This window comes from Tinamus guttatus, unplaced genomic scaffold (assembly GCF_059628265.1).
Source record: "Tinamus guttatus ecotype Peru unplaced genomic scaffold, ASM5962826v1 Tinamus_guttatus_pri_ptg000027l, whole genome shotgun sequence".
Classification (NCBI taxonomy): Eukaryota; Metazoa; Chordata; class Aves; order Tinamiformes; family Tinamidae; genus Tinamus; species Tinamus guttatus.
This window is the reverse complement of record NW_028288561.1, coordinates 327,411-349,759: the sequence shown is the minus strand read 5'-3', so window position 1 is coordinate 349,759 and position 22,349 is coordinate 327,411. Positions and strand designations below refer to the sequence as shown.

The window sequence follows — 22,349 nt, the reverse complement described above, 5'->3', positions numbered from 1 at the left end:
TGAAACCATATCATTTAAAACAGACATGAATTTCTAGAGCTAGAGAGGTACCCAAAATATTTTAAAAAACAAGATCTTTGTTCAGCCTTTTAGTTAAAGCTCATAGCTAGTGGCTTACTGTTAACACGTGTTTCAATTGAAAACTTTAACGAAAACTACCCACACTTTCTAACACACGTGGATGCTTGTGTTTTTGAGTGAATTATTGCAAGAGAAGGTAATTATTTCAGATTACTTGACAAATAGGAACTAGATTGGGTTAGTGTTCCAAGTATCTAATTTATATACAGTACATTTAAAACATTTGTTTATATATACATACTTAAAAAAATTTTGATCAGTACTGAGAAATTTAATGAGCTGTCAATAAAAAACAAAAGTAAACCCTTGTCAGAACAGTCTTAGAAAACTTGAACTGCTAGAAAATACCATTATAATGCCAGCATTAGAAAAGAGATATTAGAAATAGAAAAAAAAATTTGCTAAGAAATTGCAATCATAAAAAGTTAGTATTGAAGAGGGATTTGTTTTAAATTATATAAACAATGCATAATGTTGCAGAATTCACAGAGTTTATACTGTTTACTGTAATAGCAGTGATAGCAATGATATATAACATGTTATGGTCTTACAAGAAAACATTTAGTACAAGTACTGTACATTATAATACAAAACTAGCTAGACTTACACAAAACTGAAGCCCCAAGAATAAAAATTAAGAAAAAAAAGTATAGCCCAGCTGAGGAACCTACCCGCTGTATTGCGGACAATCCAGATAAAAAAAGGTAGTCCCTGTTTTCCATCAAAAGCTTTCACCCAGTTCAACTAATTAGCATAGTAGTGAAATAAGGGTAAAGGAATATTTCCACTGATCTACCTAGGATAGTTCTTTGTGTGAACATGGTAATTTATTACATGAGACCATTCTTTAGTAAGTAAGCATTCATTTTTGGACAGGTCCTAAATAAGCTGCAGATTTGGGACACAGAGGACTGGATTCACCCAAAAGTATCAGCTTTATCAGTATCAGCAATTCTGAAAAATTGTTTACAAGCTAGCAGGTTTTATTAGAACTCTATTAACACAAATGGCAAATACTTGTGTGAGTTTATCTTTTAAATATCTATACACATAGACTTTTGTATATACACAGGAGCACACACACATCAATAAACACTTGCCATTTGGAGCATTACAGAATTTAGAGATCCCAAATAAAATCCCCTTACCTCTTGCTTAGGAATGAAAGAGCAGGTTCTCGGGGATTTGAACGCTGGACCAGCTAAAAGGTGTGTGTGGTTTTTTTTTTTTTCCCCTCCCAATCAGGTGTGCATGAAAGACGCGTGCAAAACTTAAGCACTCTGTAAAATTCTGTAATATTCTTCTGAAGATATATCACATTATTCCAGGAAATTTGAATTCCTTATCTGAAGTGAACTTAACTAGGGTAGAAAGAGTAAGTTTCAGTTTGGGAAATGAACAGTCTATATACAACTATAAGCTCTTGCAGTAACAAAAACTGTGTTAACAACTGTAAGACTATGCTTAGAAGTAACAAAGTAATATAAAAGTCATAATATACAAAGAATGTTGAGCTCTGTGCTTTAAAAAAATATCACAATAAGTAAAAATGAGCCATGCCCTAATTTCAAAAAATTAATCACTGTATAAAATGAAATGATTTTTGAGCTTTTTCACTGATATGGGAATAGATTCTTCATCTTTTTTGTTAAAATTTAAGAGCTATTCACATATATACACTTTTTTCAGTTAAAATAAAATGCAATACTTTAAACAACACAGAAGCCACCAGAGAAATGAAAAAGAAAAATCCTTATTTAAATCGGCTATTGAAGTTTTAAAACTAAGAAATCACAGAAACCATTCCAAGCTTATAGCAGACTGCTCTACTACTGGAACTGCTTGTATTTTTTAACTACAGAATATAAACTCTGATTACACTGAAACGCTGAACACGTATAAGAATTTATGTACAATACAGACCTGCAGGCTGACATCAGTTATTACCCACATTTACAAGGACAAAGAAAACCAAAAACTAACAGGAGAACACTGCTAATGCATAGCATGCCCAGCTGTAGATGAGAAGTGGTCATCAAATGAGGATCACTGCATTTTGGAACAGGCTGTTTCCAGCTCAAGTAGATGAGAAAAGATTATTTTCTTATTTCTCCACATTATTCATACTAAGTGTGAACATGAGGCAAACAACCATTTTGATGTTCATGGTCTTTAGAACACATTAGTTTTGTTTTTCAATCGAAGTATTGTCCATATTATTCTGCTTTAGTTTTATGGTGGCAAAAAAAGACACGTCTTGGTCTCTGTCAGACTGCAAAGCAAGAATCGTCTCTTCTGCTGCTTCTAGATGAGGATTGCCAACACTTTTAAAATAAGCTAGAATAAGAGAAAAGACAATTGTAAGCAAAACCAAAAGAACCGGTAAAAAAATTTCTTAAATTATAGGATGAATAAAGTGCAGGAATACAGAAGCTGCCAAAATCATCTGAAGTAGCACATCCAATTCAGAGACTCCTTAGAGAAACTATGCGAAGCTGCGGAAGCTGACAGAAATAAAACATGCTTCTTAACTACTTTTACTTAGACCCCACCCCCGGTATTAGTCGGTATTTCTAAAAGAGATTATTTTTGCAGAGCCCTACATGAAAACATATTAGGAAAAGCAAACAAGGTCAGGAAGCTGCTATTGTACAATGTTTTTACAGAAGACTCTGCATACTTGACTCTTAAGAGAGACAGAAAAAGAATTCTTTATTCATCTCCATTCGTATAACAGATGATCACCTGGGTTTAACTTTTGTTTTTAAGAAATCATAACACAGTCACCAGCACATGAAGTTACATTCTTTACTAGTAAAGAATTAGTAGAACATGACAACTTAAAACATTTCTGAAAATGGTAAAACAAGAATTACCACACAGAAAACTATTACATTAGTCAAAAAGGTTCAGAATCTATCAAAGAAATCTAACATAATTTTTAAATTTCTTAAAAAAGATATATTTGCTCACAGACACCTTGCAGACACTTAAATAAACTGTCATTATAAACAAGTATGCCTCTGCCCTCTAGTGGATAAAGTGTTACATTTGTCAAATTAATAAGTTTCAGCTCCTTTAGTGACACAATGACCAATATTCTAAGAAGGAAAAGTCACTGTAGATTTCCTAACTAAAAAAGCATGCCACCTTATGCATTCCTAAATCTGAACTGAAATGCAGTAACCCAGATTGTAGGGTACAGTTTGTTTTCAGTGTAAGTGAAGACAGCAATCACTTTATAATTTGAGTTAGCCAATTTGTAAAGAACTGCACTGGCAGAGGAAGGACACAATTCACGAGACATTAATTCTTCCAGGGGAAATTAATAACCACACCTTTCTCCAGCAGCGTCTGCCTTAGAGCCTTGGCGAGCAGAACCCTTACATTTGGCACAGGATCTGAAGCAAGACTTAAAAGACTGGGGAGTAAATGCTCAACAAATTGGTCGACAGGCATACATTCTTCTTGTACTACTGCCTGCAGGATAAATGCAGAACATGAGAAAGCAAGATTTATATTACCAGTACACTTCTTGTCAATCATTTTTGCTATTCTTAATTTGGCCTATCTGTGAAAAAGTCAATGTTTCATTATGAAAAGAATACTGTATGTTGGCAAAATTAAGTATAACCTTTATGAAATTGAAGTACTGTCATGAATATGTGTCTTACCATTCTAAAATACCTATGAAGATGATGCAACAAGGACAGACAGCTATTCTTTAAACTATATTCTAGGAAACTGTTTGCTTTTCTGTCATGATCCCTTTACCTTCTGACATTCAACTCCCACCCCCTTGCTCTCCATCTTTACTGGAATCAGCCTTTTGGTTTGCAGCTAAGTAAACAGTTCTCAGCATCTGACCACCATTGGTAGTTCAAAGTGATCTTACAAACCCTCATCCTGTCATGTCAAAGCAGATATTAGAAAATTCATTTCAACTTGGGACTCAATTCTTTCCGGTGCTGCTAGGATGCCAGAAAGGGCAAGAATCAATTGGCTGTTCCAGTAGAAGACAGGGCCCAGAACAGGAACTTGGGAGCTTTGAACTGGACAGCCACAGGCTACTGCTGAGACCAATTCCACTATTGCCTTTTTATCAATCCCAGAACAACAAAGCAGCTTCTTTGGGATACAAAATTCAGTTCTACCTGCACTGCTGAAAAGCTTCACACTGGCTCCAAAACAAACATACATAGAAGAGAACATTCCAACCTGACAAATGAAGGCGAAAGCTTGTCTTCCAACCCACTTGGAGCAGTGACGGAAGCGCACTACAAGCTCATTAATGAAATTTAATCCCAGTGCATTTGCATTGTTTGCATAAAACTTCTGTAGGATTGCCACAACCTGTGGGGCAAAGGGAAGGAAATCAGAGGTGAAATTTAAATTGTAGCACAAGCAATTAGAAAGATCTAAGAGTTCACAAAGGCTAGTAACTTCTGACTAGAGACAGACATCAGCTGAGGCTAAACCAATTCCTTACAAGAATCATTTTCCTGTTTCCACAGCAACCAAACTAGATTCCCTACCAGTCTGAAGGAGATCCACCGAACTTCTGACACTTTATCAGAGCAGAGAGTTAGTGCGATGTGTCTTAAGTAGTCATACACATCATTGGGATTGTAGAGTTCTAATATCAGGATCAGCTGCCTGAAACAGAAAAAGGAATTAGCTCTGGTAAGTGCAACTCTAACCCCTTCTCTGATTATACCACCTTGCAAGATGGAGGGAAGGTTTATTTGCATTTTTTAAGACTATCGTGGTTATTGCACAGCACTCAGGCAGTTTGTTCTATTTACTTTCTAAGGTGTGCACGTGTAGAGGGGCACATATTTTAATCCATCAAGTAGTGTAAGGTGTAAGACATCAAAATTACAAACCAAAGTACAATGATAAATTCCTCTGCAATTTCAAGCCAATACTCCAAATTCTTGCAACATAAAGATGACAAAAAATATACTGCAGTGAAGAGATCTACATTTCAGGAAACGATTTAGACATGGGAAAGTGCACAGAACTCATTCTAGCCATGCCAGCACTACTACTAACGGCAGCCACACACAAACCAAGCCTCTGAAGTTACACCCAGCTCTCCACTAGAGGTCAGGAAACTTCTATACAAAACTGCTGTAACTCAGCTACATTTAGTCTGTTGTATCAGGTAACGAGGAGATTAAATCTACAATAACCCAAACAAAGCACCAAGACAACTATTAAAGTCAGATTCCAGCTGCAAAATAAGTCATAAAAACAAAATAACCCCCACACACACACACTACCATGCACACACACACAAAAAAAAAAAACACACCACACAGAGGAAAACGGCTTTTCTATTATATGTTCTATGTAAGTTCCCTTATTAATGACTGCATGCATAAATTTTATTGATTTCACAAGATGGCCAGAACTGAAATCTAAGTTATCACCCAGTAGCTCTCAGAAAGCATCTACTATATCTTTGTATTTTTTAAGTTACTTGTATAGGTAACCTTGACAACTTGCAAGAAAAGCACTCATCTGCTCTTAAGTTCAGTTCCTTAATCAAGACTGGCTGTCATCTTTGGACTCAAAGATAATGGTGTGCTAAATTCGGGGCACAATTAGCTATCTCCAAGTCAGTAACCTGGATCAAAATCAAAAATTCACAAGCTCACTTACTCTGCCAGCTCATAACGAAACCGCCAGTTCCTGCTGTTATCAGTCACCACAAACTCTTGAAGTTGGTAAAGATATTCTCGTCTTTTGTCCGCATGAAGTAGCTGAAGGAAAACCATTACTAGCATAAAACTAACAGAATTCAAAACTCAATTCTCTAGCGTATTCTTCCATTCACACCAATTTACAATTTCCCACCAGAAGGTGGGTGAGCATTTGCAAGTTACTAAAGGTGGTGTACACCAACAGAGTGTCTGCACACAAAGACTGACATCTAAAACAAGTATTTTTGCGATCACTTCTGCAAGGATATTGAGGCTTCCCGAACACTTCTGCAAGGCCTTGAAAAGGCCCCATCTTTGAGCATAAGACTGCGCAACGAAAAATTAAAAGATCTGTGTTTATTTTGCAGCAGTTCAAAGATGTGCCCTTTCTTCTTCTATCCCAAACAAATTGTTCCTGGCCAACCTGCTAGCTTGACTGCACAAAATACTATTTCTTCTGTAACACTTAAGAACATGCACAAAGGGTTTCAGTTTTTATATTTTCATGAGATATAAGACAGCATAGAAGTGCTGGCTCATATCCCACAGCCTTAAAAAGGCTATTACACATACAGACAGAGTAGCTGCATCTCACAAAACTGAGCATTCGTAATTGAATATTGATACCTACACATTTCACACACAAAAAAAAAACCTGACATTTTCTCCTGATTTAAGTTTGTAATATTGAAAATACAAATTAGGTTTTCCTACCTTTAGAAAGTCATAGAGATGTTTAAGAACACCAATGCGCACTTCATCCAGATCTTTCAAAAACCCATTGAAAATGGGCACCAGGTCGGCAGCTGTTAACTGATCACCCAGGATAACAGCCAGCTCATGGATGGAGAAAGCTAGTGTTCGACGGACCTTCCACTGCAAGCAGTTTAAGAGGGCAATTAGATTAGGCAAAATAAAGAAGCTTCTGAACTACACCTATGTGAGGGATTGAGAGATCAGAAGAAACAGGACTAATTAAACAGCAGTAGAAAACGTTTATCATATTTATGAATTTTAAGTCTTGAATTCTAAGTGTACATTTTATCACTTATTAGAAATTCTCAAGTATTTGCTATTATTTATCACTTCAATGCACAGCCAAACTAACAAGCAAACTATTCAAAACTGTGATTTATCGTTTGAGTAAAACGATACCTGCACATCTGAGGCCAAAGTCTCGTATGTATCTTTCAGACAGTGCCAGTTCTGCCTGCCCAATGTCAAGGCCACCCCAGGAAGACTGTACGCACAGTGCTTGGCTATTTCAGTGTCAACAGTCTGGGCTCGAGCAGGGTCAGTCATTGACAAGTACTGGTCTAATAAAGGTTGAGGTATAATATCCTGCAGATAGAGACAGTAGATCAATAACATATTTTTCCCTTGAGTTAATTTAGGATCAGAAAGTAAAGACATCTGTTGGGCTAGAGTAATCTCTTGCTGCCCACCAGCTGCCAGCAGAATAGAAAACAGTGTCCAAAGACCACATCTTGTGGGCTATCTTTACAAACTACTGTGCCCCCTTCTTAGTGATTTGTCCTCCCATTAGGATAGGGCAGCCAATAAAAGCAGTAAATATTTTATTAACGCATCAAAATTTCATGTTCATTGAAGAGGGACAACACATCCAGGAACAAAATAGCAGTCAGCTCCCACCTCTGCTGCACAGATTGCCTGTGCTTTAGTGTCGAAAACACCAAAGGCAGTAGGTAGGCTCACTTACTAAAAACAGATTTTCTCCTAGCTTTTCCACTTAAAACAGGGTTCTCTCCACCTACAGCATCGCTTCAAACTCTGTGACTGATCAATTGCAAAGGCTGTTACTGTACTAAACATAAGAGGACACCACTAAAGAGGCTATATGTAACTTTAATCACCTGTAATTTTGACTTGTCATCTTCAAATGGTGGATTATTTTCTTGCTCTTTCTTTAAGAAAACACTAGATTCTCTGTGCTGTTCCTCTGAGTCCTGTAACAGGATTTCGTTAATAGTAAATGAAACGAATTAGACCTACCAACATTTAGGATATTTCAAAGCATCATAGTACAAAACAAAGCAATTCAGATACAGAATGGTCAAAGTTTTGTTCAATGTCTTCATGCAAGTCCAAAAAGTCAAAATAGCTGCATGCTAAGACAAATGCAACAAGACCATATTGGCAAAAAGGCTAATGGTAATGGTGTTATATTTAAACAAGCAATCTAATTTAATGTAGGAAACCCAACATCCATTCAGATTTTGGATGGTTACTTTTATTACAAAGAATTTTTATTCCTAGCATTAGTTTAATTAGTTAAACAAGGCATCTGAGCAGTTGTTCCAGTGAAGTCAACAGCATAGCAGAAGCTTTATTTATTTTGGAATACGTTGCTGGAAACTCCAAGATTATCAAGTTATTAGGACCCCCAAATTATTCATATTTGAATAGTAGCAAAGAAAAGCTTAGAGAATAGTAAGATTTTAAAGATGAAAACCATATGTGGTTGAAAAGATAACTCAGCATTACACATTTTTGTTTACGGAGTTTTTAGTTTACATATAGGTCTCTGATTTTTAGACAAAAAGAGTTTTATGATTCCCTCTTAGCTCCAGCAGCATTAAATACTTGCAAACATTTCTTTTAGATTCTATCTGTACTTTATAATCGCAAAATAGTAACAAGGAAGCAGGTAGGCGTCACCACCTGATTCAATCTCCTTTCTGGAGATAAGAGACCAATTTTAGATTTGTCACAGGAAGAGGCAAGAAACTGCCTTTTGTTTTTATAAATTATTCTCTCATGTGAAAACCCTACAGGGCTACTAAAAAATTTTAATTATCTCTGCACAAACAAAAATAATCTCTCTCAATAACCGATTTTATTAAACTACCAGCATATGACAGCTATGACATCGTAAAGTTCAAGGGCTTTAGACCAGAAGGGTGTGCATTATGTTGAGGAATCTATGAACGTATACACTACTAGAACTGGTAAGAATTCACCTACGTCATGGAGCACAACGTGTACTTACTGTGCTTTTCAGTATCCTAGTGGCAGACTGCTCACTGCCGTCATCCAGGGATGCACTGGACACGGGAGTGTTATCTTCTACATAGCTGCAAGCAGCATCTGAAATAGTTGCTTCATCTGAAATAGCCGTTTCATTCTGAAGCTTGCCCCTGCTCTCTTTTTTTTTCGTCTCATAGTCACTGATGGAATCAAACTGAGCAGCTCTGAGAGCAGCAGACAACACTTGGACCTGAGCTGTATAAAACAAAAGGAAACTACTTAGTTTTCTTCCAGCACTTTGAAACATTAAGCTTACAATTACCGAGGGGGAAAGTGTGGGTCCCTAAAATTCACAGTATTTAAAATTACCATATTCAAAAAAATCGAAGGTGCTTTGAGCAATTTCTAGAAAGCCCCAAACAACCGATTTCCCTTTTGCAGTTGGATCCAATCCTATTTCTTATGCTAGCAGAAGCTAAGGTATACTTGCTGCAGAGACGGTTTAAGTCTTAGGAAGAAGGTATAAGTTCCCATAGCTGAGCCTGTGGCAAAATTATTTATTACTCAAAGTGGTCTCATCACCTTATGAATACCAGGACAATTAGAACAGTCAAGGGTTTTGTAAAGGTTGTGGAAAAAAAACTGCTTGGAGGAAACACAGTTTTATTGCGAGAGTCTCACCTTGAACATCTGGATCATCCATGTGTTCCTGTAAGCTTTCTAAAACTTTTTTTATTTCACTACTGGCAACACAGTTATTACACTGCACAGAGCAGCTGTCTTTGTGCTTCTCAGACTTGAACTGAAGCAACTCCAGATCTTGGCTTATATCAGGCAGAGGAAGGCGCCAGTACAAGAAATTATTAAACACGTCCTCAGCAGACTGCAGCCTCGAGTTCATTCCTGGAAAACCGCTGTCCTTAGTGACCTCCCTGACACCAGCAGCAGCACTGTCGCCCTGAGACAGTCCGGTCAGGCTTTCTCCAGGATTAGTACAACAATCTGAACTTGCTTCCCACGTGTCTTTGCTTAGGTTCTTAACCGAGAGCCCTGCATTAACTTCAGCTGAAGTCTCCTCAGTCGACGACTCTTGTTTGATTTCCATTGGTTGTTCTGAACTGGTAACAGATACACAGTTATCCAATACAATTTAAAGCAACCTAAATCAGCACTTTTCAGTGAAATACTTCTCACAGCCACAACTACAGCAGTTTATTTGCCATGATGGATGCTTACATTTAGCACTATGTTTTACTTCACTACTTTTCCCTTTGCCCTCCTCCTGTGCGGGCATCAAAAAAGTCCATTACATTTCAATAATGAGGCTACCCCCAGACGCATGTGCAATCTCACCCTTTAAATCTTTCCTAGAACCATGACTTTTAAGGTCTTTAGTCCTGAACAGCAACGAAAATAATCTCTTAATAACAACCTCTTTCTTTTCCCTGCCCCAAACTTCCTACCTTTCCTATGATTTACCTGGAAGATGCTACATTTGTACTAGAGGACATAAACTTTATATTGTTGGTTGCTTGACAGGAATTGGAAGCCACATCTTGCGGTGAGGGTCGGATACTCAGCGTACCATCTTCTCGAATGTAAAGACCAGCACTTGAAGGGTTTGCAAAGGTAGAAATGAAGGGGCCAAGGGACTGAAAAGCAGCCTGACGAACCTGGACAAGTGTAAGGACAGAACACTCAGAATTCATGCAACTACCACAGGGTTAAAGTTGAAAAATAAAATTTGGTTCAAAAATATTTTTAATTGGAAAACCTTCATTTAATACTTAAGCAAGGATGTGAGGCTATTAAGTGTATAACTACAAACACAGTAAAGAAATTTTTGAAAGCTAAAAAAAAAAGAAATGTCTTTTAGAAAGAAAAAGAATTTTGAAAGAGGTCACTTCATACTTTAAATGGTATCTTTGACAACTGCAACCTATTCTGAAGAGCTTTTAAGGGGTAAACTTTTAGAAATGTCATGTTCAGATAGGAATTTAACAACTAACGACATTTTACATTGAAGTAACAGAAGAAAGGGGAAAAAACTGAGATCATTGATCTTATTTAGAGTTTTGGCCAAGCAAACCCAGTTCGGAGAATATTTACAGCACACTTTTGACTTGCTCATTATTTGTGTTCGACTTGTGTTCAAAGATGCATCGGTTATGAAGTGATTTACTTACCCATCTGCAAGTGTCACTAATGAGACTGATAAAGAGTGGGGACAGTTTGCTCCTGCGAACTTCTGGGGATGTGGTATAAGACACTGCCATAAAACATTCAGCACAAGCTTTCCTCATTCCCCAAACACTATCCGAGCAAAGTTCAAAGAACTTTGGAATCTGCCAAAAATAAGCCAAACCAAGACTAATTAAAAGAAATACTGCAGCAACTTCACATCAAGGTATCTGTTTGGAAACTGGAGACAAGGAGAGCTTCAGGGAAGAAAAAAAAAAAAAAGTGAGAAATTAGAGAAATAGAGACAGAGAAATTGAAGAAACTTGAAAAAATCCATCTTCTACTTGTTTTATTACAAATTTATGTATAATTATACCTATTTAAAAGAATAGGAAGAATTATTAATGGTCTGTTTTTTTATCACATAGTTCAAAGGAAGAGCTAATAATTTAAGAATTTTCATATGGATTGTCAATTACACTAAGATAGAAATAGAGGGAAGCATTTTGCAGGAAAAAAAAACATCTATTTCTGTTCACTCTTGCATTTTTGCAGTCAAAGCTTTCACCAAATGCACTTCAAAAAATAAAATACACACATATGTGCACTGATGGCGAAGACAACAACAAAACTCTCATAATTAAGCCTTTTGAGCTGACAAATGCAACTCTCATAAGTGGGTTTTGATTTTTACATACCAGAAGTCTCTCTGTGGCTTCTTGCCCAACTGCATTACAAATGTCACCAAAATTAGCTGCACAAATCTAACAAAAAGATTAAAAACAAAACAGTCATGAATAAGATCCTCGCCCTTTCAAGTACTTAAAAAAAAAAAAAAAAAAAAAGCTAAAGTCACCATTTATTATTTATCCCATGTAACAATTGCACATTTGACTATTCAAATTTCACTTGTGTAACTGTACCCTGTAATATTAACTCCTTTCCTGAACAACATTCATTTGAACAAGTTTCCATAAGCCACATGCCTTTGAAATCAATAGTACGATGGGCATCTGCATTGTGAAAAGTCTCATCTACCGCAGCAATCGTTAAAGGGAATAATAAGCCCACTTGAAGTTAAAATGACACTGAGCAGCAGCTGCCAGAAATGAAGCACAATAAAATACGATACGAGGGTCAGGACTTAGGTGTACTAACAGAACTATCTTTACTATGGCTGAGGCTGGCTCAAGCCCTTTGCTGAGGGAAAGTTTAATCAAGGTTTTAAGACAGCGCCATTTACAGCACTTTACAAATGCTATAATCTAGGCAGAGAGAATATTCTTTCAAAATAGAATACTGCCAAAACCTGCAAACAATTATGCTAGGACTATGTTTATATATCATTTAGCTAACACCTTTTAATTCTACATGCTTATTATAAGAAAGGTATGATGCAGCTCAAATTCCTATAACCACGTCTAACATTATGGAACAAGCTGAAGCTCTGCATAGCTTTTAAGTATACTGAACTATTTCAAGACTTGTTGTACTAGCAATTTCATTCTCAGTAATGATTTGAAGTGCATAACATACTTCTGAGATTTCTACTTTCATGAATGCAAGGCTTAAAATACAAGTAAATAACAGGAAAATAGTATGTTTGAAATATCTGGTATTTTTGAATTTAATTTGAATTTAATTCTGAATGTTTTTGAAATAAGAAGGTATAGAAATGCTATTGTTTTAACTATAGGGTGTAAACAAACGTAGCTTAAAGAAAACGTTATGCAAAACCATTCAATGGTGCAAGATCAAGCTAACTACTAAAATGCCATTCACCAAGGACTGCTATTTATCCTTTACTGAACAAAGAAATTATAACCCTGTCAGTGAATTAAATAAAATTATTGAAGTAAGCATTTGATCAGTAGCATACAAACTCATTTTATCTATTTCAAGGTCGAAAACACCATGCCAACCTTTCGGACTTGGAACAGTTTCCCATCACTGCACAGTTCACAGAAACGAGGAAGCAGCATGTGTTCAACAGTGGTTCTGCTCAGCATAGAAGCCATTTTACAGATGATCTGGAATCAAGAAGGGAATGTGTATAAGTTGTTTACCGCAAAAACATTTTTTCTTAAAAATATAGTCTGATATTCCTCCTAAATGTTCCTTCAGGAAGGAAGAAAACATCTACCATTGCTCAAAAATAAGTGTTTTTGCATTATTCATGATTTCATATACTTATTCATATGAAGCGGAACTGTAGTTTTTGTACTGTATTTATTGTTCTGTGCCACTGTATCTGAGCATAACATTTCTGTATGTAATTTAACTGGATAAACAAAACCATAAATACACTTTTATTATAAACGGATTTTCAAGTTGCTTTGCAATGAGGCATACACTGATATTTTTACACAAAGACAAGAAGAATTCCACTGCTGTAATCAGCACACAAAACTATAATATTTACATATATGAGAAATCTCTGGTGCGCAAGTAAATGCTTTGCCTTCCAGAGACTGATCAGAGGCTTAAAAACAAGAACATTCCCAGTTCCTTAAAAGATCAGTCTAAAAAGACAGCATAATACAGTAAGTTTGCCAACAGGAGAGAAAAAAGGAGAGCAAGACAAACTAGTTGCTTGGATTAGCTAGTGCATGCAAGTTCTAAGAATTAGCATCTCGTTGTAAATAAGGAAAGTTAGTAACACATTAACTTCCATTTGAGGAAGTGCCGGCTTCAACTACCACCACAAACTATGTTTCTGTTCTGGGAAATTAAGTACATTAGACTGTTTTCTTTCAACTCCTACTTTACAGAATAACTCTACCAACCTACATTTGCAACTGTAAAGAGGATGGAGCTCCCACACACTTTTCTGTTCAACTGCTCCGCCTGCAGCACCAGCAGCTACGTGCTTACACAGGTGCTGTCAAATTAACACGACTCATCTTTATTTTTATTTTTCCGAAACAAAAAGTTGAAAATTTCTACCTACATCAAATAAGCTTTGTCTCTGGAAACATTTATCTTTGTAATAGCATATTAAATAAGAAGAAAGATGCTATTCGATTCTTTCTGCAAATTGTCGAACTTCTAGAAGACATCTGGTACTCAGATGTCACCCTGGAAAACTCAACTCCCACAGAAAAGGAAAATCTAGCTGATGAAACTGTTTTACAGGCCAAGTGCCAGATATCCACGCAGAAATGTAATTACAAAGCTCCGCTTTTTGTGGGGGTCATCTGATTTCTTTAAAGTGAACAGAGAGAACTGTTTCCAACGACTAGGACTGTACTCATCCTTCATGCATTCTTGCAACATTAACGTGAAACCTGGAAAAGCACATGGGGGAACCTGATCTTAAAAAATATTACAACCAAGCTAGCAACAAGTATAGAAAGTAGTATAGTAAGTTCTAAGTTCAGCAACAAACAAAATTCCCAGTGCTGAGCAAACAAAGTAAGATTTTTATTTTGTTTGTATTTAGTAAAATACCACACAAAGTCATTATAAATATATACTCTAAAGTACCTTAATTAATAGCACACTAGAATACACATAGAATATACTAAAGTCAATGAATTACATTCAAAACTAATGATAGGACAGATCAGCAAGCATTGAGATGGGAATTAAAAAATTGACAGAAAAAAATCCGTTTTCCACACCCTTGCACTGACCAACTACATAAACACATTTCCTAAAAAGCTATGGAATTTGAAGATATAAGCTTTCTTCCGGTTTTACTTACATTCACAGCTTCCACCTTGTACTCATCATCACTGTCAGGAGCAGAGAGGTCCAACAGAATTGGACACACCTTATTTTCTATGTCACTCTGAGCAACAAGATCTTGTTCTAGCAGTACAAGTAGTGCTTCTTGACCTGCCTTTCTAACCTATTAATTTCAATGAAAGAGGAAAAAAAAAAAAAAAAAAAAGTCCATCACTAAAACAAAATTAACTGATGTGAGAACCACAAAAGACATGCTTTCATCAAGCACACAGCTATGAGTTTCTTTAAAAAAAGTAGAAAAAAAATCAATATAAGGCATTACTAATAAAGATTACATTTTCACGTCATTGCTAGATGTCCTTTAACCAAATTCAGAAGAGTAGCCAACAGATGAAGTATAGGATATTCCTACAACAGACTGTGACAATGAGCTGCTGGGCAGATCTTTTCAGTTTCCCATTCTCTCCAAATGAAACGAGAGAAAAATTAATCAGACTTCCTTGACAAAGTGTGTTAAAATCACCACAAGAGTGAGGCATCAATTAGCCAAAAAAAAAAAAAAAAAAAAAAAAATTATTTCTTTCTCATACCTCAAGTTTATTGAGTCACAGTGAATTTTCCAAATATTCACGTAGTCTGCTGTTTCCTACCTGATTGTTAACATCTGTGAGGTATCTCACTACTATCGGCATAAGATATTCAAAAAATGCTGTTGGGAATTTTGGTCGACTTTCCTGTAGAAAAATGGCAATGGGAGGTATTTGTTCCATCAGCTCTGTACGCACAGTTGGTTCTAATAATAAAAAGAAAGTCAGAACTGAATCAGTAAATCCAAAGTTACAATCATGTGCTCTTAAAAAAGGCAAAAACAACAAAAAAATCTCTCACACTTAAAATGCTTTCATGATAGTGAAAAATGAAATGATTCAAAATGTAAGGAAATAAAAAAAAAAAAAGTGAATAAAATAGAATAGCCTCATATACAACATCATAGACCAGAGATTTGGCATCAGAGTTCTAACGAACTGGTTAAAGTGAGAGCATATGCATATGTTACAAGTGAAACTGGAATTAAAAGCAAAACATATTTTTACTCCATTACATCTGGTAATTCAAGGCTTCTTGTAATTCAAGACTTACAAGAATAAAAATTTAACACTTATGTGCCCTCTTTTAAGTTATCAATGACTTCCAGAGTGTCACAGGCCAGGTGTCCCTATTAAATTAAAATCACTGCATTAATCAGCCATTTCCATGCTTGGATACAAGATAAGTGAATTTTCAAAGAAGAATAAGGTAAATGAATTGCCAAATTCAAGTAATCTTTACAGGAGCCTGCAGCAACCAGCTGCCAAATGAAGTTCAAGTTGGAAATTAAATTTCTTTCATCATGAAAGAGCTTTTCAAATAAGACATCTAAATACTAAGTTAAATACTCAATAAATATTCCTTGTCTTCTCAAAATCTAAAATCACTGCTTTCTCTATATATAGTGTACATGTAAAATGAGTTACAAAAATTAAAAACGAGTTACAAAAATTAAGAAATTTTCAAACCTGCATCTTCAGAGAGCCTGACCACTATCTCCATTACAGTCAGGAAATCTTCCTCATTATTACTGAAATCTCGGAAGACGTCCAAGAGACCTCTAGCAATAATTTGCCTGTGGAGGAATAATATATTATATGCCTGCTAACAACATAGAGATGGGAGGAGACTAGAAACTAATCAAATGTAAATGGCCATCCTAAGAGAAGACAATCTCTTCTCTGAACACTCAGACATACTAGCTGCAGTTTTTCTGCAACCCAGCAAAAGAAAGGTGGCAGAGTTCAAAGATCCTATTCAAATGACCAAGAAATAAAACTAGTGTTTTCTGATATATTTAAACAGAAATAACATTAAGCAAATATTCAGGAGTGTAACACAAGAACTAGTAATATCATAAAATTCAGTCTTGTGAGATTAGCATCAAGTATAACTATTACACCCTCACCTGTTAAATATGTTATCACTGAAGGCATACTTTTCCAGACGAGCCAATGGAGTCAAATTATCCTGCCCAGGAATGTCCAAAAATGCTGTTATCCTCATGCTATCGCAGTCTGGTCCATAATCTTCAAACCCAACTTGAAAAATAAAAAGAGCAACAAAAACAAAGAAATAAAACAAAGTCAGCAAGACAAGTTACAGGGGGAGAAAAAAAAAAAAAAAAAAAAAAACTTCCAAAGTAAAAGCATCTCTTCTTAGACTTATTCTGCAAAGCAAATATATCTGTACATCACCAGGAACTTCTTACAGAAATCTTAATTTGCATCTAGTGAACTCAAGAACAATACTTGTATATGCATCAATCCTTGAAATGTAATCCATCTCAACTGTCCTAATATCCTTGACTTTTAACATATTTTACTTCACAATTTGAGCAGACTAATCACATACACTGCAAGTTAAATGGGCTCAACTGACAAAGTTTCATGCTTACAAGCTGAGACACAAATCCTTATGAAAAAAAAAAAAAAACAGTCCTATTTAAAAGAATTAGAAACAGTAACGGATAATCCAAAACTATATTGCTTTAAAGCAGCAAAATATTGGGTGTGTTTCAAAGTTATCAAGGCACATTTTCCTTACTGCAGTTACTGAGATCCATGCATCTAAATCAGATTTGTTGCTTTGAGAAAGACCTTAACTTCACCTCCCCTTCGAACATATTTCAAAGCTTTCTACTGCATACCTATCAAAAACAGACTTTCTCATGCAAATCTACTATCTTCCAAATCTTTTATTTATTTGTAACTGGAATTTTCTAACAAAAAATTACCAACTATTGAAGTTTGCCCATCCAGTCTTATAAAAATCTAATCCAGTAGCATTCACTTGATTATAGGTTACGGACAGAAAGGTTTCAGACAGAGCAAGAAGGAAAACGAACAGCCTAACTTTGCTGTTGGGCCAAATAATTTTTATGCTCTTTCCTTAAAACAGAAATATAAAGATAGCCAAATAACACTAATCTTTCATACACATTCCCTTATTTCAGCAGTGAATACAAGAACACAGAAAAAGCAGAAGCCTAAAGAAATAGATGCACTGAAGTAGCTGTTATTCCTACTCTAAATTAACAGCTTTCCCACCAAATATCCCTAGAAATATCCAAACTTTGCTCACGTAAACAACACAGCCACTCTAATCATAGTACTTGTACAGCTTCTTATGCCCAAAAAGAAGTCTCTTGCAAGCCACCATGTGTCCTAAGAATGAACCACTGAATAAAATAAACCAGTTTTGGACATAGCAAGACATGATATTAAGTATTTAAATCAGTTAAGGAAGAGCATAGTTGAGAAGAAGTGAGAGTAAAATGAAAAGTCAAATATACTGCATTTTAAACTAAGACTATGAGAATATAATGTAGGTACCCTTGGTTATGTCCCTTAAACGGAGATCTCCTATCTTCAAGGAGAGGACATTGAGCAATACTTCTATTAAATAAATAAATATCTGACTAAATACTCTCAAGCTATGCTGGTATCAATTTTCAGCTGTCTTCCTACAGAAGAAAAAAAAAAGTGATTTCAGGTGTAAGTGCGTTCCAAGTAGTTTTTGCTTTCCATCTTCCTCAAATGGGTCAGATCTTTGGAGGATCACCTTGTTTTTCAAACTGACAAGAGTTATCCCTTGCTTTACGAGGGGATATTTATCACAACAGGTATACAAATCCTTCCAGTTTCCTCAATATAAAAGAAAGGGAAAGCAGCTGGGACAAATTATATGTTTGAAGCTGAAGTTTGAGGAAACACATTTTCAGCACCAGGCACAAAGACCAAAACATTCTCAACAGAAGTGCAGCTGATCTTGGAAAGAAATAGCTCATCTCAGAAAGAAATTAGCTTAATATATTTGAGGCAAAGTGCTATACCTGGGTCTTTGAGGTGGGGGAGCAGCAAACTAGTGTCTCTTGAAGTCACAGTGTTTCCTAGGAAGGCACTGTAATTAACAGACTCGTGAAACAATTCTGAATTCTGTAATTCTTTCAGACTGTAATCTGAAACATAAAAGGTACTTACAAAATTCAGAACACACTGCTGTACTAGAAAATAAATTACAGAAAAAAAAATCTTAATGTATCTAATATTCTTCCACAGGTGAGTCAAACTCTGAGAGCTTTTCCTTCTGATGATGTCAAATACACAAGATCCATCTATATATTAGAAGATCCAAGGCAACCTCCACAGCTCACCTTGAATCTAATATGCCTTAGTTTGACCTAGACTCAAAAGCTGCTTAGAGCCGACAAGGAACACTTATGGTGCCACAGAATTTAACCAACTAGGCAATTCAGTATCATTATCTAGTATCGCTTCATCACTAACCAGCCCATAATGCACAATTTCATGAATCCAAGGGCATTTTCTCTCACAGCTTTAAGATAAATATATGTACATATAAAAATATATTTCCTTTACTCAATGAAAGGAATTTCTACTGCCTTACAAAAACATACTTTTTTTTTTACCTGTACTCAAAGAATTTACATAGATTTTTATTATTGCTTTCTCCTAATTCAAAACACTCCTCCATACAATTTGTTTAGTGAAATTGACTGCAACTCAGGATGCTTTCCTCGGTGAGGATAACATTATTTCACCAAATTATTTCGTTCAGAAAGTAAACATGCAGTTCTAGTGATTGATTTCACTAACAGTTTTTTAAAACTCAAGTACAATACCTCAGTCTAGATGAGGATTTGTAGTTCTACTAGAACAAGAAGAGACATCTTTCAAGGCCATATTTTTAAGTGCACCTTCAAGTTAAGGAACATAACAAAATTTTCTGATTTTCAAACGTAAATGAACTGTCAATAGTGCTTTAAAATAGATGCTTCACTTTGTGCACAGGCCCATCCTGAAACTGATTCATTCCTGTACACAAATTTTAAGTGAGACACAAAAAATATATTAATCAATGCTTCAAATTCAAGCACAGCAAGAAATGCTTTGTCTGAAGATTTTTAACTTCATCCACAAAGATAAAAACTTTTAATCAACTCACCAGACAAATTCTACACTGATGGTCTCAACAGAATACCCAAAGACTGAGCACTTACCAGAGAATGGCCAAGGGCTGAACACTAAAGGGAGAACAAACTAACCTCTTAACTTCTAATGATCGCTCCCAATTCAAGGCCAAAGACACACAGCAGAGGGCTATAGAAAAGTATGCATGTATTGCTGCTGCTTGTTCTTAAATCAGCAAACAAAACTCAAATCACGGGTATCTTTCTTTATTGCAGGGAGAGGAAAACAAAAGTCAGGAGGAAACAATTCAGAAAGAACCAACAATTCAAATAGCTAAGTATTCCTTAGCGTTGTGAAGGCTTTTAAAAGATGAAATTATGGAATAGAGGAACACACAAATTTTCAACACCCAAGTAAGAGACTGCAACAGCAACTATTGCAACTTTTCTACTACTAAAGGAACTCAGAAGTGAGAAAGATGCCTTGACCTCTTCAAAAACACCTTTGAATAAGCACATTTAAATGTATAAGCAAGCTTCCTCCTCATTTAAAAACCTGTGTTCAAAACATGCACACATTTTGGTATCAAAAAACCTGTGTTCAAAACATGCACACATTTTGGTATCAAAAGTGTTCACAAGAACCTGTTCCGTTTACTGCAGGAAGCCATAACCTTTAAGTGGCTCTCTCAAACAACTTCTTACACAGTGTTTTCAAACCCATACCTACTAAATACATTTCTTTCAAATATTATCCTCTATGTTCTTCCTATTACAACTTATTTAGACTTAAGAATTTTCTAATAGGCAACTATGTTTAGGAGGGGAAAAAATCTTTTAATTTTATCCATTCTTTAAGACACAAACTGTTACAACTAAATCTATCTACAAGACATCTCCCTGTTAAAAACATTTTGTGATGCACAAAAACACAAACACAAGAGCAGCAAAAACCTACCACAAATCTTGCACACAATTAATCTCGCCATTTACACATTTTCACCTCAATCAAAAAAGATCCAAGTTATTTTCCAAAGTTAACGAAAATGCAAATGACACAAGCCTTTCTGCTACCTAGCAGTAAAATGCAGAAGCCTCAAGGACAGAAAGCAACAATTAGCAGCAATTACGAGCATTCCAATGGAGGATTTTCCTGCGGGTGCAGGAGGATGTCCCTGCATGTCACAGTCCTGCTCTTCCTCCGGATTGCCTCCTTCCTACATTTGCTTCCTTACGATAGATTCGGGGGAAGAAAAACATCCTTCCGTGACACGTTTTCACATACTACTAAACGCGAACATTTGCAGCGCGAACAAACCAGCAAGAATCACAGGAAACCAACGCCAGCAGCAGCTCTCCTCTCTGCAGAGAAGGGCCAAGCCAGCGCTCAGAGCGCCCGGGACACCGCAACGCGCATCTCAACAGGGGCGGCCAGAGACTCAACCGCCCGCCCTGGAGCGAGGCGAGCGGCTCCCCGGCCCGCCTGGTTCAACTGCCCGCTCTGGGGCGAGGCGAGCGGCTCCCCGGCCCCCCTGGTTCAACTGCCCGCTCTGGAGCGAGGCGAGCGGCTCCCCGGCCCGCCTGGTTCAACTGCCCGCCCTGGAGCGAGGCGAGCGGCTCCCCGGCCCCCCTGGTTCAACTGCCCGCTCTGGAGCGAGGCGAGCGGCTCCCCGGCCCGCCTGGGTTCAACTGCCCGCTCTGGAGCGAGGCGAGCGGCTCCCCGGCCCGCTACGAGGCGCCGGGGGATCCCAGTCTGGAGCCCGGAGCCCCGCGGGGCCGGGGCCGGGGCCGCGGCCGCCCGGGAAAGAGACACTCGCTTTGACTCCTCGCTGCCGAGGCGCCACCGGGTCCTGTTGGATTAATCAAAAAAAAAAAAAAAAAAAAAAAGCCTCGGGAGCTCCGTGAGCGCTTTTAAGCCTCATCCACTAACTCCCGAAGACGCCCACGCCAGCGAAGGGGTTAATGCGCCACAACAAAGCGGGCCGGGGCGCATCGCCCTCCCGCGAGGCTCCTCACGGCCCTTTGTGCGAGGCTATTTCCACAGCGCTCGGGAAGCGGGAACACGGGGCTGCCCCGAGCGCTGCCCCTTGGCCCTGCCAGCGCCCGCCGGCCCCGCACAAGGGCGGCCCCAGCCCCGGAGCCTCGCGGGGCTCTGCCCGGCGGCGGGCGCTGACAGCAGCGGAGCGGAGCGGAGCAGGGCGAGCGGCCGCCGCGCCGCGCGAGCCCGAGCGCCCTAATCCGCGCCGCAGCACGAGAAACAAAATAAAGGCGCGGCGGTGGGAACGGGGCGAGGAAAGGAGCCTGGGGTGGGAGGGCGGGAGGGGAAGGGACCTAAGGAAGAGACAGGGAAAAAAAAAAAAAAAGACAGTTACTCACAATCATCTAAGTCATCCTGCAAATCCACAAAATACAAAGGGATCCCTACAAACAGAAAACAAAAGAGACACCGCGGCGTTGGCTTCGCGGCGGGGAGGGCGGCCGCAGCCCCGCGCTGGCGGCCGCCGCCGGGCTGAGCCCGCCGCCCCCCCGTCCGCGCCCGCCGCCGCTGGCCCCACTTACCGGCCATCTTGGAATGGACATGGGCGAGGACGGGGCGGGGGGGAGGAGCCGCGGGCGCTTCCCGAGCCCGGCTCAGCGAAACGCGGCCGCTCTCAGCAGCACCCGCTGCCCCGAGAGGAGGG

The 22,349-nt window shown here is 38.0% G+C and overlaps 1 protein-coding gene across 2 annotated transcripts; it reads right to left on the bottom strand.

Moving 5' to 3' along the window:
* Positions 1 to 1,922: 1,922 nt before the first annotated feature.
* LOC104575624 (serine/threonine-protein phosphatase 4 regulatory subunit 1) lies at positions 1,923 to 22,322 on the bottom strand. 2 transcript variants are annotated; one of them, XM_088528095.1, is made up of 20 exons: positions 22,228 to 22,269; positions 22,045 to 22,089; positions 16,645 to 16,777; positions 16,205 to 16,311; positions 15,299 to 15,441; positions 14,665 to 14,811; positions 12,881 to 12,988; positions 11,657 to 11,722; positions 10,964 to 11,122; positions 10,257 to 10,450; positions 9,459 to 9,895; positions 8,800 to 9,032; positions 7,664 to 7,756; positions 6,945 to 7,130; positions 6,504 to 6,665; positions 5,749 to 5,849; positions 4,617 to 4,737; positions 4,300 to 4,434; positions 3,420 to 3,561; positions 1,923 to 2,418 (listed from the first exon to the last, which is right to left on the bottom strand). In XM_088528095.1, exons 1-20 carry the CDS (start codon positions 22,232 to 22,234, stop codon positions 2,264 to 2,266), a joined length of 2,874 nt encoding a protein of 957 aa, XP_088384221.1. In that variant the 5' UTR covers positions 22,235 to 22,269; the 3' UTR covers positions 1,923 to 2,263. The 2 variants fall into 2 exon arrangements, with proteins under 2 accessions (XP_088384221.1, XP_088384232.1); XM_088528106.1 differs by lacking the exon at positions 22,045 to 22,089 and having other exon boundaries at positions 22,228 to 22,322.
* Between the last annotated feature and the right edge of the window lie 27 nt (positions 22,323 to 22,349).

Bases quoted from the DNA above. Each gene is read 5' to 3' on its own strand.
- LOC104575624 (XM_088528095.1), bottom strand. The intron at 9,033-9,458 runs GTGAGACTCTCG...TGTTTTATACAG, and splicing joins GGATGATCCAGATGTTCAAG to CTCAGGTCCAAGTGTTGTCT. The intron at 5,850-6,503 runs GTAGGAAAACCT...GTTTTCCTTCAG, and splicing joins ATCTCTATGACTTTCTAAAG to CTACTTCATGCGGACAAAAG.